The 14,207-nt window shown below is 36.8% G+C and overlaps 2 protein-coding genes across 5 annotated transcripts in view; one reads left to right on the forward strand and one right to left on the reverse strand.

Moving 5' to 3' along the window:
• Positions 1–14,207, forward strand: part of LOC135469881 (DCC-interacting protein 13-alpha-like) — a 32,464-nt gene that overhangs the window by 6,576 nt on the left and 11,681 nt on the right. For 3 of the 4 annotated variants that reach the window (XM_064748511.1, XM_064748510.1, XM_064748513.1), the window contains exons 8-15: positions 10,245–10,423; positions 10,690–10,854; positions 11,102–11,186; positions 11,480–11,589; positions 12,125–12,167; positions 12,422–12,487; positions 12,748–12,836; positions 13,901–14,041. In XM_064748511.1, coding sequence (XP_064604581.1) covers positions 10,245–10,423; positions 10,690–10,854; positions 11,102–11,186; positions 11,480–11,589; positions 12,125–12,167; positions 12,422–12,487; positions 12,748–12,836; positions 13,901–14,041 — 878 coding nt within the window. The remainder of the gene's footprint in view (positions 1–10,244; positions 10,424–10,689; positions 10,855–11,101; positions 11,187–11,479; positions 11,590–12,124; positions 12,168–12,421; positions 12,488–12,747; positions 12,837–13,900; positions 14,042–14,207) is intronic. The other variant, XM_064748512.1, reaches the window with a different exon arrangement.
• Positions 1,498–7,492, reverse strand: LOC135471507 (fibrinogen-like protein 1). Its single transcript, XM_064750769.1, has 4 exons — positions 7,288–7,492; positions 3,780–3,859; positions 2,895–3,069; positions 1,498–2,294 (listed from the first exon to the last, which is right to left on the reverse strand). The coding sequence occupies exons 1-4, from the start codon at positions 7,403–7,405 to the stop codon at positions 1,906–1,908; spliced, it is 762 nt and encodes a 253-aa protein (XP_064606839.1). The 5' UTR covers positions 7,406–7,492; the 3' UTR covers positions 1,498–1,905.

Raw genomic sequence — 14,207 nt, forward strand, 5'->3', positions numbered from 1 at the left:
GATCACATGTATCTGTTAGTGTGGCACAGAACCAGTCGGAGTGCTTCATGTTGACTCTGGATGAGGTGACATTTCACTCTAATATTTTTACACCTTCTGGAGTAGAAAAAATATTGGTGAACAATGTGCAAAGTGTCAGTGTGTATATGTGTTATGTGCATGTTTATTTTCCCTGAAGCAGATGCAGAAGCGAGTGAAGGAGTGTCATTGAATATATATCTGTAAATTAAATTATATCTTTTTGTTTGTGGAAAATATATAGTCTTTTCTCTTGAGTTGCCAGCGAAACCGTGAGAAGAAATCTATTCTTCTGTCATCAGAAACCTGACTACCATCATAGAAGTGAAAAATTATTAACTTCGGCATTAAGCACCAATCAATTAGTCTTTTCTCCAGCAATGAAATCTACAATAGATTCATCTACATGTACATATTGGCCAGACCACAAATTACTTTAAGCCATGATGCTTATGGATACTTTATCTTATGAACTTTCACCTAGGAATGAAGGAACACAGTAATGTCTGTTCATTTCCAAGTCAATTATACTGTCACTGTTGAATGGAATGTCTGCTGCCCTGGTTCAGGGAACACAGTTACTGTTTGTGGTAGTTAGTGATGTGAATACACGAACTGTGAGGCAAAATGACACTCCCCACCCCCTGAAATTTGTGGGAAGATCATACAATGTGGCTGTGTGCCAGCCTCAAGTGCAGCAGTAGACTTTGGGGATTGGTTTTGCCTTTCTAGGAGAAAGTATAGTCAGTTTGTACTTGTAGTTTGTGTATGTGAACAATAGAGGCGAGTTTCGTGTGCAAAAGCTGAGTATGCTGTTTGAAGTCATCCAAGAAAGTTAAATGGCTTTAGACAATAATCATAATTTTTTCATTGCTTTTGGATAACCATGGTAATGAGTTGGTGCTTATTATCATCAGGTGACTGATAAAGCCATGTACTAGCATCGCATAATGAAGCACATGCTGTGTTCCTCTCTGGCTGTATGTGGGAATGTCTGCCAGCAAACTGCAGATGGTTGTGGGGCTCTGCCCGGTTTCCTCCCACTATAATGCTGGCTGCCGTCAACTAAGTGAAATATTCTTGAGGACGGCGTAAAACACCAATCAGACCAATAAATAAATATGATGAAGCACATTAGTAATATATTCATTAATAGTCTTACATCCTTAGACTGTTAAATTAGCCTCATCTGACTTCTGTTGACAACACTAATAATTTGTTAACTCTGAATTTTTTGATTGATAATTGGTGGTTAGATGATGTTAATACTTTGTGAGAGAATGGAGGCATGTCGTCATGAAATGTTAAACACCTTTGTTTAAGATAATCAAGTTTTTTATCTACTAGGTAGCACCAGCAGTTGTCAGTCAATTAGCCAGTCAGCATGTCAATTATGCTGATTGAAGGAGGAAGCATTTTAAGTGTTGTTCCATGTCTTCAGATGTTTCAGATTATTGAAAGTCAGGTAAAAAAATGAAATGGGAATAAATTGAAACAGTCATTTTTATTGTGTAAAACTTTGTTTCACAATTAAAAAAAAAAGAAACAACAAACATTTGTTAATTAGACAATGAAGCAACATGCAAAGGTGAATAGATTATACAAATTCTGTACTGCCAAAAAAAAGCTTAGAATTGCAGTATAATAAATGTGGCGCAAGACCTGAACCGTGTTTTATGTTTTGTTTCTACTTTTCGGAAGACATGGCTCATTTCATACCGCTTAATGGCGCCTAAAATAATTCTACAAGAACTCCCAAATTACAGGAAGAGATACTTAATAAAGGTTTCTATACACCTTTCTGGACAGTGATAGCCCCTACATTACAGAGAACTATTAACAGAGTAGAAAGCCAAAATAAGGATACTGACTGGGGATATTGGTGACTTATGGATGAGAAACCGACATTGAGATGAAGTTCAGGGAGTAATTGTAGCCATACCAGTCCTTCCAGTAGATACCATTATAGTAGCCACCCACGGGCTGGTAGTTGCCCCCGTAGTAGTAGTTGCCAGTGGGCAGGGTGTAGGTGCAGTAATTGAACCACCAGCCCGCCTGTTGATGCAAGGCACAGTAGTTAGGATCTGGCCGGTCCTGAGTGCTAAATGCCATCCCGTTGTTAAAACTGAAGTCATCTGTCAGATGTCCAGAAATTTTTGCCCCAACAAACATTCGGAAGTTCTGTGAAGAGTCTAGGACGCGGAAGTCACGATAAGCCAGTTGTTGGATATTTTTATTCCAATCTTGGAGTACAAAGGTCAATATGGTATTTCCAGCTGTGAAGAGATGAAGAGGTATTTGGAATATAGACACTGACTGCTTCAGTGATATATGTAAGCTGTTCATTAATGTGACTAAGTGTTGATCAAAGGCATTATGGCAGATAATGTATTTGTAATGTCCGTTTAAATTAGACCTATTCAGCATCATTTCAGGTTATAAACGCTAAAATAAATGACATTACATGTTAATTCCAACGCCTTGATGTTGTAGGGAAAATATACATAACTTATCTTTGTTGTTATGATGTAATTGGTGAGGCGTATCATTCATGATCATTCCACATTTTTGCACTTTATTTCTGGTCATACATGTACACATATACAAATTCATAATGATGTAACATTACCTTTACTTTCAGCTGAAAAACCTTAGCACTTAACCTTTAAACACAAACCATTCGACTGAAAGCAGCAAAAAAAAATTAAGTTTGTTGTCCCTTGTTTTTCTTTTCATTCTGTGATGTTCTCACACCTATATTCTCACACCTGTGAGTATATTCTCATGATCTGTCACATATTCACGCAATAGGTAAATTCTGATCACCTCTCACACCCACAAACACCCCAGCCCACACTGTATATTCTCTGGCTTACCAAAAGACGTGAGGTAATTGATGTGGTTTAACCCCAACCAGAAGTCCCCTCTTTGGGGGGGCATGTGCCCAAACCCTTTCGCATATGTAGTCCAACTCTGCTGGAAGTTGTAGTCTCCATACTCTCGCCTCATTATCACAGTAGCTGACGAATTGCCATTATTTTGGCAGTGGACCTGAAATCACACAAGGTTGTATGACTTTCTGAGCCATAAATCGGTATTTCAAGAGATGGTTTAACTGTTTTAAGTCAGTGAGAAACTTTTAACAGTGATAAAAGACGTGGACATGCAGGATATGTTTTTATTCTAAATTAATTTTTGATACTTAAGACAGTAATGTTTGACTTAATTTTTTCCCATAAGCATGCTCAGGCTCCGATATATCAGTAGCTGCCAATACATTCAATTAACTATACATGTTTGACTAGAGGCTAAATATTTGACAAATCTTTTGAACAAATCTGTCGAAACGTACTTTTTACACATTGGACCAAAATGATCATATTGGTCAACTGCACTTTACAGCAAGCCATTTAAACACAAAATGTTTAAACATGATATGTGGTTGAGTAAATTGCTATTTGTGTAAAATGAACAAATGACAAACGCACAATTAAGTCATTATAACAAAGTAATCCTCTACACATAAAACAGCATGTTCATGAATTAACTCCCTGTTTTCGTAGCTTATATCTGGGTCAGTATCCTCCAGACTTATCTCATGTTAACCATTATCTTTCAGGACTTCCTTGTCAGTTATTTCCCCGATGACTACAGTGTGACTGTAGAAATATTCTAGAGTATGCTGTTATACACCAAACAAGGAAATAATACATACATGTATTTTTGAGCCTGGACTACCACTGGTGTATTATGAACCATACCTTGATTGGGTAGTTATCATGTATCCAGATTTCATATGTGCCAGATTCCCTGTAACCAGCTTGGTACCAGTCATGACAGTCTGGGAGAGAGAGAAAAAACAAAGCTACATTTTATGCAAACCCATTGTCTCTGAGGTTTGACAGTAACACAAAAAGACACTCAAAAAAGACATTTCAAAGCATAGATATGTTTATCATTACGACTTAGATTCAAGGAGAGAAAGTTATTCAAAGGTCAGTTGTTCAATTTGAGTCTTGGGAACCATGTCTAAAGTTTATTGAATTTGGAATTTAGCACTTTTCAAGGTGCAATGTTTCTAATTTCCACATATGGTATGTCATCAAATTGTGCTCCACACTTTTAGTGAAACATTGTTAACAAAAGGTAATAAGGCCAAAATTGGTTCAATAATTCATTTCTATACAAGAGCTTATGAGAAGAGAAAAAATGGACTATTGCATCAAAGCAGCAGAACTAAAATGTGGACAACATTCAGTTTTGATAGGCATGCTACTCAGCAATGTCATCAAAATGAACCTTTATTTGTAATGAATGGAAGTTTGTAATTCAGGAACCATCCTCTATCCCTTTCAGTAAAATTCTTACCACTACTCTTTACACATTACGTTTCCCTGTCATACCCAGGATTGCTTGACAGCAACACTGTCCCTCCTCATTACACATCACATTATTCCATTATAGAGCCATTATTCCTCCAAGATGTCCATGACAGTAAAATTTTTCTCCCACTTCCTCACCCATCACATTAGACCTCATCTTTCCTGTCTGGGTTCTCAGAGAGTAAAATTATTGTCACCCATTCTTACCCTTCACTTTAGAGCCCATCTTTTCTCTCTGGGTTCCCCGAGAGTAAAATCACTCTCTCTACTCCTTACCCTTCACGTTAAGCCCGGTCTCTCCGTCCCAGGGTTTGCTGACAGTAAAGTTATTCTCCCTAATCCTTACACATCATGTTAGACCCCATCCTTTCTTCCCATGTTCCCAGACAATAAAATCCTTAACCTACTCACATTAGACACTCCCCCCCCCTAACTTCTCTACACACAAGGTTCCCAGACAGTAAAACTTATGTCTGCTGATTACATATCACATTAGTATAACACTGCATGTATGTTTAGATGTATCATGGATTTTAGGCAGTTTGTGCTCTATAAACAGGAGTATGAAGAGGTCCAACTGTACGTTGAAATGAGATACTTGACATCCTCTGTACATGTCTACACTTGAATGTCCTTAGTCTGCTCTATTCATCATTGACTTATGACCTGGACTTTCCCACTATCAGATGTCTTCCTAACTGTAACACTGCCTTCCACCCCCACTCCTGATTTTACTACTTGTAGATAATAGACAATAATCTGATGTAGAGCAATTAATAAATAGGTCAGTGTTTTATTATTGTGAACAAAATGTATCTTTGGCTGTTGTATTTCAGTTTTAAAATTTGTTTGGTTTTGATTTGTGTTTAGGTTCAAACATTTAATTGTGTGACCCTTCAAAGAGAAGATCTTTTGTATGTGATGAAAGTATTCCCAATATGGATAATATTTTAATAGAAGCTACATTTGAACATCTAATGGAAAATAAGTTTCGTAGATGCGTTAAAAATATATATATGCTAATTAGATTCTACAGCTACCATCCTCCTGTCACACCCTCCATGTTGTGTTGAAAATCTGTATTGGATTCGAGGACTGTAAAATCTCGCTAAAAACGGATCAGCTGCCAATGATCAGCCAGACTTGTCAAGGAGCTTTCTCCAAAGAACACACAAATTGCCTCTGTCTAGCATTTTTCCCTGTATGCATAAAGTAACAAGCTGGTCACCGAGAACAGTTCAAAATTGCTTATAAAATGACCTATGAGCACATGTTTGATTGAGAGCTGTACGAGACTTGGTTACGTTGTCACAGTGATCTGGTCTTGTTGGTCTGCTTATTCGCCAATATACAACTGGCTTCATTGTTCAATACATTTATTTGTTTTAATTTCGACTATAAAGGACACATAAGTACACAAACCTTTAGGCCTTGTCGGCAGATCTCCACATAGGTTTTAAGTACTGTATTAAGAAAAGGACCTAATATTTCAGGCATGGCTGAGTTACTCCTTTTTACTTTTTGCTGATCTTAAAGATTTGAGCTTTGTTTGGCAGGTAAGATGTCATTCATTTGCCTCTATAAATATCTTCTTTGGAGGAAAATTTTTCAGACATTTACTATTGTTTCTCATTCCATTTCTGTGGGATTTCTATTCAATCTTGACACCCAGTGGTTTGAATAACACTGTTGTTATATGCACTGTATCATCTAGGTAGTGTTGGAAGTCAGCTTTTGTGAACATGTGATTCCTGCCCACTCTTGTGGTAACATTGTATCAAAACATTTTTTTTTTGTGCTAGACACATGAAATTCCCACAGCATTTCCCAAATGAGAAGCAAAAACCAACTGCATCAAGGAGGACTTTCTATACACACAATACATGTATTAGTGTTCTACATTATACTGCAGATAACCCATTGAAACTGCTGTATGAGAATATTCCTACACTGTTGTCCACCTTACATTTACACGTCAAATTGTCATCGTAATATTAGTATGTAGGGAATGCCTAGCAGAATTAATATGTAGAAATGCTTTTGTATCTTGTGGTTTTAAGTATGTGTGTGCAACTGATAGCCATGTTAGGAAGCCTAATTGTAAGTATTAACACACTGCACTGTTTTGTTACTTAAACATCCTACTCAGAATGACCTGTATATTATATTATACAGTGTATACACCATGAAGTTAAGTTTAAAGCCATATGTCAGAGTTATTACAGCAAATTTGTGTTGATGTGTATCTTTTTTTGTCATAATGCCATTTTTCTGCATTACCCATGGTGTATAATGTATTTTCGTGTAGGAATGTAGTTTCAGTTACCGGTACTGCAAAATTTGAAATTTTGTTCTACTTTACATCATAGATCCACTAAATGCAAGGTATAAACTATGTCCATCTCATAAGCTGTCTACAATATATAGTGAGGAAATAATTGATTTGGGTAGGAGTTCAAAACCAGACATGAACAGACTTGTCTGAGTTATCGGGACAAGAAACTTGTGTGTATTTGCCAGACCTTGTAAACATGTATTGTTTTGTTTTGTGTTTTTTTGGTTTAGGCTGTTTTAAATGTTACAAGTGATATACATGTAGTGTTATGGCCAGGCTACCCTCAACTGCAGACCCGTTGAGAGTCAGTTGTCCTGATAGCAGAGTTGTGCAGTACTAGTGATACAGGTAGGGAGCCCTAAGTAGGTTACCTTGACTGAATACAGGTAGTCTCCTCAGTGTATGTACGCCCTAGTATACAACCTCATATGAGACAAGGTGAGATATGGATTAGTCAGCCTACAAAATCATGTCATAGGAGTATTCACATGAATGCAGACTAAAAAATATAAATGAGCATGTTGATTGATATATTCTGGACTACAGACTCACCTCTGTACCTTACTGTGTCCTCACTTTTATCAAAGTTGTACACGGTGTTATCACCTTGTGGCAAAGGTGTAACCCCAATGCAGAGTGTGAGAAAGGCTGTCAGCTTCAAACAAACCATGTTTAACTCTACTGGTGAAGAAAATTGCCTATGCCTTTCCAGAAGTACTGTGATTCTGCTTTAGAAAACCATGATCGTTTTAATATGAAATGGTACAGCTGTAGTCACATGATGGGTCACATGGTGATGCCTAACAGAGGAGTCTATTTTCTGTATGGGTGGGATAGCTGTTCTATTTCGCCACAGATAAGGAAGGGTTATCCTATTATGCATAGGGATGTATGGATGTATACTTCTTTCATATCTTTAGGATGAATTATCTTTCTTTGCAGTAGGCTATATCTTTAAGCTGATTGAGTAATGAAATGAACTGTGGTGCTTAGTTACCGACCCAAGAGTGAGAGCACATGTATGAATATAGTTACACCAACTATCGCCAGTCTTTTTTAAAATAATTTCTGCTATTTTCTTAAACGGGAGGGAATTTTCATTGATAAAAATACAAGTGATGATTAATAAAAATAACATTAAAAAATTATTTTTTATTCACCTAATGGCAATTTCTGACTCTCAACATTGTTAGTATTGATAATTTCTGTATGTATGATGTGGTGACCTTTTCTGATGTCTGTTTCCCTTGACCTTTGATTTTGTTTGACCTACTTTTTGATTGAAAAGATGAGATGGAACTCCTATCACAGTACATGTATTTTCATGAATTTACTCAGTGTGTGGGGGTTTTAAATTCATAAGATTTTAGGCCATGTATGTGACTTTTGAAGAAAAAATTTTGAGTGTAATGTTGAAATTATCCACATTTATCCTGGAAATGTTAGCTAAGGCACATATGATAGGTTGTAATGTAATTTTGCTGACGTCATTTCACCATTTATAACACAGAGGCACATCTGCAACACTTCTGTCTGTGTACTAAAACAATTATTGTAGCGGGAGAAGAACTGTTTAGGAGAGAAGATGTGGTTTTTCTTACAATATATTTATTCCAGATGTGTGTGTGTCTTGGTTACGTACAATAAAAGTTATAGAGTTAAGATATATTCCATAGTAATAAATTTCTAGATTTTCCATTTCTAACATGTTATTAGAATAGACTCGGGCCTCCTTGGTCTAGTGGGTTAGCACACAAGCGTGGTGCAATGACCCAGGAGCCTCTCACCAATGTGATAGCTGTGAATTCAAGTCCAGCTCATGCTGGCTTCTGCTCTGGCCGTTTTGTGGGAAGGTCTGTGGGAAGGTCAGCAACCTGCAGATAGTCTTGAGTTTCCCCCAGGCTTTGTTCAGTTTCCTCCCACGTAATGCCACCGTTGTATAGGTGAGATAAAGAAATCAAATAACTATAAGCATGAACTGTGTAGGTTATGTAAATCTAATTATAGATTATAAAGAAATCATGACTACAGATTAAAAACAAATCATAACTACAAATTAAAAATAAATGATAACTACAGATTAAAACCCAGTGATCAGGTCTTTGTGGAATTTTTATCTGTGAGAAATAAAAGTGGAGCTGCTGGATTGTGATATCAGTCATTAGCAACTGATAGAAACACAGTTTAAAGCAGTATTGAATAACAGGACCTGACTGGGCTGTATCATACAACATTTTTGTGCACTAATAATGACAGTAAGGGGTTGATAGGGCTGTAATTCTACTCCACTGTCAGTTGCGGGCCCTCATATATAAATAGAGATGACCTTTCAAACGTCATCAAGTGTGTCATTCAACACACCGGCTGGTATGTCCTCCCCCCCTCCATCCCCACCCCATACCATTACTTCATACTGTTTGTGTCTACAGATAAAAGAATTTCAGTTTGTTTACTTGTTAGATTTGCTTTTATGATTTATATAAAGGCAAACTGTCAGAATTTCCCTCATTGACAAAAGTGTTACTTCTCACAGTTTACAGATATCACTTTTGTTTTTACAGTTTTGATAGTTTATACCCAGACACCATGAAGTTTAAGGTCCAGTACATTGTATGGAATTTTACATAGTGAACTATAATCACTTGAATTATAGAATGTTGATATGAAAATTGTTTTGGCCATTATGAGCAAAATATTGTTTTTATAAGCGTTAATTTTTACTATACTTGTATTATGACATTGTCCCGCTGAGATCAGAGTGAAAATGTAAAGAAACAAAATGCTTCTTTTCAATTCTTGGCGTCTACGTGTGGAATATGAAAGTGTAATAATGAAAGTGATATTTAACTATGTGAAGATTCACTTTTGTGAGAGGTGTGCGAGATGTGAAGTGTCGAGTGGATTATCATTTCTACCTTTCATGAGAACAATGTTTATGGTATTCAACCTTCACTGTACAATATTCTGTTTATTATTTATATCTGGACATTTTCTCTACATGTATATAAATGCGTATCAGTTTATCTTTTGCATCCGTGAATAAAATTAGCAATGTGCCCTCTTCGTTGTATTTCTGATTCTATTCGTCTGCGCTGCAATTTCGTTCACGTCCACACTCACAAAACCTTTTTACGGTTTTAAACACTGTCTGTAAGTAATTATACATTCTACAAAGGTGCTCAATGCTAATGCAATGTAGGTATTTACCTAAGTTAAGCACTTGGAGAATTTCTACCTCTTTTTTTTTTTTAGCAAACCATATCTGTACAAAAGTAGTTCCAGCAAGGTTAATTGTGGGTGATGGCAAAATGCAGTAACAAAAGTGGTATCTAACTAGTGAAGATATCATATTTATCAGTGAAGGAAATATTGGGATTTCACTGATGTATAAATAATAATATGGATTACCTAATTATCCCCTGTATTTTGACAGGTAGTATTGCTACTAATAGAAGTCAAATGTCTGAGAACACCTCATTGTAAAGCGATGTGGGCCTTTTCTGTTACAGACAGCCTTGCATTATTATTCCGCCCTGAACAGTCTGCAGTACAAGAGGAAATGCTTCCTGCTTGAACCCATTGTCGGCTACCTTCATGCTCACAGAGCATTTTTCCAAATGGGGGGTGACGCCATATGCAAATCAGAAATAGATGAATTCTTGAGCAACATTTCTGCTAGTGTTCAAGGGTAAGTTTGTTGAAAATCAACTCCAGTTGTCCACGAGAGTCCAGTATTATAAACTCTTGAATCCTTCACCCTTTCACAGTAAGGTTTCAGTTATAACACCTATGTTTTCAAGGTACAAAGGGATGGTTTTAGTTGTAAAACCCATATTGTCAAGGTATACAGTAAGGATTTCACTTGTAACACCCAGTATGCCAGTTTACAGAGGGATGTTTTCAGCTGTAACACCCACTTTGTTGGCTAACAGAATTCTTGTTTGTGCATAACAGTGTACAACAGGAAATGAATGAAGATACACAAAAGGCTGTAGAACTGATGGATTCAGTGGAACACCAGAGTTTACACCTGTACCATGCAGAACCCATGCAGGACATGCCCTTTATCCCGCCAAACACAAATCTGGTGCAGAAGTCAGGGTACTTATACCTGAGAAGGTATGTACAGATGTGTCTCAGTACAGAAGTAAAGTTTAACATGGGTACTATTAGAAAGCCAAATATGGTTACTGCTTCCAGGCTTATGTCCCAGCTTGTTCTCAGTGTACTTTGTGGTTAAAAAATTCCATTTTGCCATTGTAAATTGTGTAAGAAGTGTAAAATAAAGTGCGAAAAAGTCAAAGGAATGTTTGCATTTGCTGTAAAAGGAAGCTAGGGTAATAGTTATGATGTTTTTTTATTGCAGTAGACAGGCTTTAATAGCTTCAAAGTGGGAGAGATTGTACTTCTTTACACAAGGTGGAAATTTAATGATGCAAAGCAAAGATGAGGTGAGTCCAAGTTGTTTGTGTACAGTAGCATATGTTTGGACACTTACCAGCACCTGAGATAGATTTTTAAACCTGAGTGGCGAGAACACGAGTTAAATTACCAAAGCTGAAAGTAAGAGAGAATTCTGAGGGCTTGGAGAATAAAGAAATATCAAAGCTTCCAAAATTTTTAGAATTCTTGAAAATTTTTACTTTTTGAAAAATAAAATTATCACTCTGAAGAATCTAAGATGAAATGGCAATGGACTATATTCGACCAATTTAATAAGGTAGTGTTGTGTGTGATTGTACAGGTGGCCGGAGGTCTCCTGATGGACCTTAGTGAGGAGGGCGCGTCTGTAGAGCCAACGGATTCTGATGATAGACGATTCGTCTTCCAACTCGCGTCAGGGTTAAGCAAAAAGTAAGACTTGCTAATTTATATCAGTGTGTTTGGGCATAGTATGCTGTAGTTTTATGTTGTTGTGTTAACAGTGTGGCTGTAGCCCATTGTTGATGTGTAGTAGAATCCATCAGGATTGAACGTCTTGAGATCCATTGAAGAGAACCCAGGATAGTAACAGACACTTTAATCTTAAGTATTTGATCAAAACATTCCAGATTTGCAGATGAGTGTATTTAAAACTTGTGGATTATTTTAATACAAGGCTTTTCAAGAAATCTGTGTTTGAGACATCTAAAGTTAGGTCTACCTGAAGCTTTACCTGACTTCTGACTATCAGTTAGTTTGCATACCTCATGATTTGATGTAATCATTACATGAACAGATTATCTGTTTTGATTCCTGTCTGCCTGTCTTGCCTATTTCCTGCAGATGGTTGTGGGTTTCCTCCAGGCTCTGCCCGGTTTCCTCCCACCATAATGCTGGCCAGCAGTGTGGAAGTGAAATATTCTTGAGTACGGCGTAAAACTCAACTTAATCAAATCTCTTGTTTCAGATCTGTGATACTTCAAGCTGTAAATGAAAGAGAACGAGATGAAGTGAGTAAATATTTATTATCATATTTAAGTGAAACTGTTCCCACAAACATGTTATGTGTGGCAAAGAGCATTGTCTATCATTTCCCTTGTTAAGCTTGATACTGTGTGGTTCTTTGTGCAAGTCTTTATAGTTTACTCCTAACATTTTTACCTTAATTGTACGAGTAACACCTAAAGATGTGTCTGTATGTTAAGATGACCATTTTAAATGCTTAGAAATAGACATTTGTTACGTTGTCTATTCTCCATTCCAGTGGATTGCCACTTTAAGAAATATAATAAAAGATGCTGCATTATCGAGAAGCAAGCAAACAAGAAAGGTAAATATTGACAATTTACAAATACCTAGATGCCTTGTTTTTTAAATTTATACATCAGATTTCTTTTACATTGATATGAGTATTTAGTACTCAAACATGATAAAATTTTACTCTACATGTTGGATTTTTTTAATTCTGTATCTTTGATTGTGTGACTTTTCATTGCTGCTGAAGATAATAGAAATGTGATATGAAGTTATCAGATGTTTCATTGAGTAACTCCTCACAATATGGTTATCATTCTACAATCCTTCTTTCAGGAACGCTCTGCTAGTGTTGGTAGTCACCGAAGTCAGAGCTCAAACTCTGCTGAAGCTGGCTCCCTGCAAGGTTCCATCGACAGCTCAGCGTAAGAGAGATGAGAGATAAATGAGTGAAAGGATAAATGTGATTAGACTAATGATCAGGGGATAAATATGTGAGCTAAAAGCAATCTGTGCCCTCCCACACCTTGCCACACAGACACAGTGCACAGATTTAGGGCATTATTCCCTTTTCAATAGTGGAATTTTTGTGTCTTACGGATCAGAAAGAACTGTTATATTTATTTTTTTTATTTATTTGATTGGTGTTTTACACCATACTCAAGAATATTTCACTTATAGGACAACAGTCAGCATTATGGTGGGAGGAAACTGGGCAGAGCCTGGGGGAAAAACCATGGGTAACAGGTAACCTACATATCGGGTTACCTAATGATAAGGGAAACAAAGTTAAAATTATGTAAGCAGTAATTAGCAGAGATTTAATGTGGTGAGTGTTATATGTTTGCATGATTTCAAGTGTGATTTTGTCATTGAGGGTATAGGAGTTGATGTTTTTTTTTTTCTTAAGCATGTCTGATACGTGTTCTTCTGTCTGTTGTAAAGCCTACATTTGTGACCAGTAGGACTTGGTTGGCTTTTGCACTTATAACATACATGTAGGGAAAGCATTTAGTTGTGCACATCAAATTCTGTCTCATCAAGAGTACCTTAATTCCTCAATCCCTTCGCATATCAAAGAGCAGCTTTCAGTGCAATTTATGCACATTTCTAATGAGAATTTGGAGACAAACCTACATAGATTGGATTGGCCAATTTCAGGGCTTCAGAAAAAGTATAACTTTGTCAGTCTGCAAAGAATAAGACCATCAGAATAAGCTTGAATAAACACATTGCAAACATTCAAGAAGAATTAGTTATTTGTGACCCACAGTTAACGACTTTGAACCAGATACCATGCATTTGGTGTACATTCTTGCCACCAGCTACACATTTAAAACAATTTTTCCTTGCAAACTGTCATAAAGTACCTTTCACAGTTTTTGTGTTGTAAGATAGTTCAAAAACAGTATCCACGAAAGGTGTTTGCTATTTGCCAACTGGAATACAGCATTTTTTTTATTTGTGTTGTCAATTGTTTTGTTTGTAGGGAGGGCGCTAAGCTGGCTTCGTCCCCAGCCACCTCCCCTGCCCGTCCACATCCCCACTTCTTGCTGGACACACCCATACAGTTTGACATGATATCACCCACCAAAGAAGTGACACCTGTTGTCGCGGATGGACCACCAAAGTTAGTTTGACCATTTTTTTTTTTAACTGATTTTTTTTTTGTTTATGAAAGTGTGTGGACTTAAACATGTGTGTTTCAGTTCACTTAAGAGCAACTTGTTATGAGGTATACGAACATAACAGTGTACAATAACATTCTGCCCTTTCAGACATTATCAGAGATTTGT

Source organism: Liolophura sinensis, chromosome 7, assembly GCF_032854445.1.
Source record: "Liolophura sinensis isolate JHLJ2023 chromosome 7, CUHK_Ljap_v2, whole genome shotgun sequence".
Taxonomy (NCBI): Eukaryota; Metazoa; Mollusca; class Polyplacophora; order Chitonida; family Chitonidae; genus Liolophura; species Liolophura sinensis.

What these genes read in the sequence shown, in the direction of transcription:
- LOC135471507 (XM_064750769.1), bottom strand. Translation starts at nt 7,405, where the DNA reads ATGGTTTGTTTGAAGCTGACAGCCTTTCTCACACTCTGCATTGGGGTT. An exon ending in GGACACAGTAAGGTACAGAG is followed by an intron (nt 3,860 to 7,287) that starts GTGAGTCTGTAG and finishes TCTCTCTCCCAG; the next exon opens with ACTGTCATGACTGGTACCAA. An exon ending in CAATTACCTCACGTCTTTTG is followed by an intron (nt 2,295 to 2,894) that starts GTAAGCCAGAGA and finishes ATCTCTTCACAG; the next exon opens with CTGGAAATACCATATTGACC.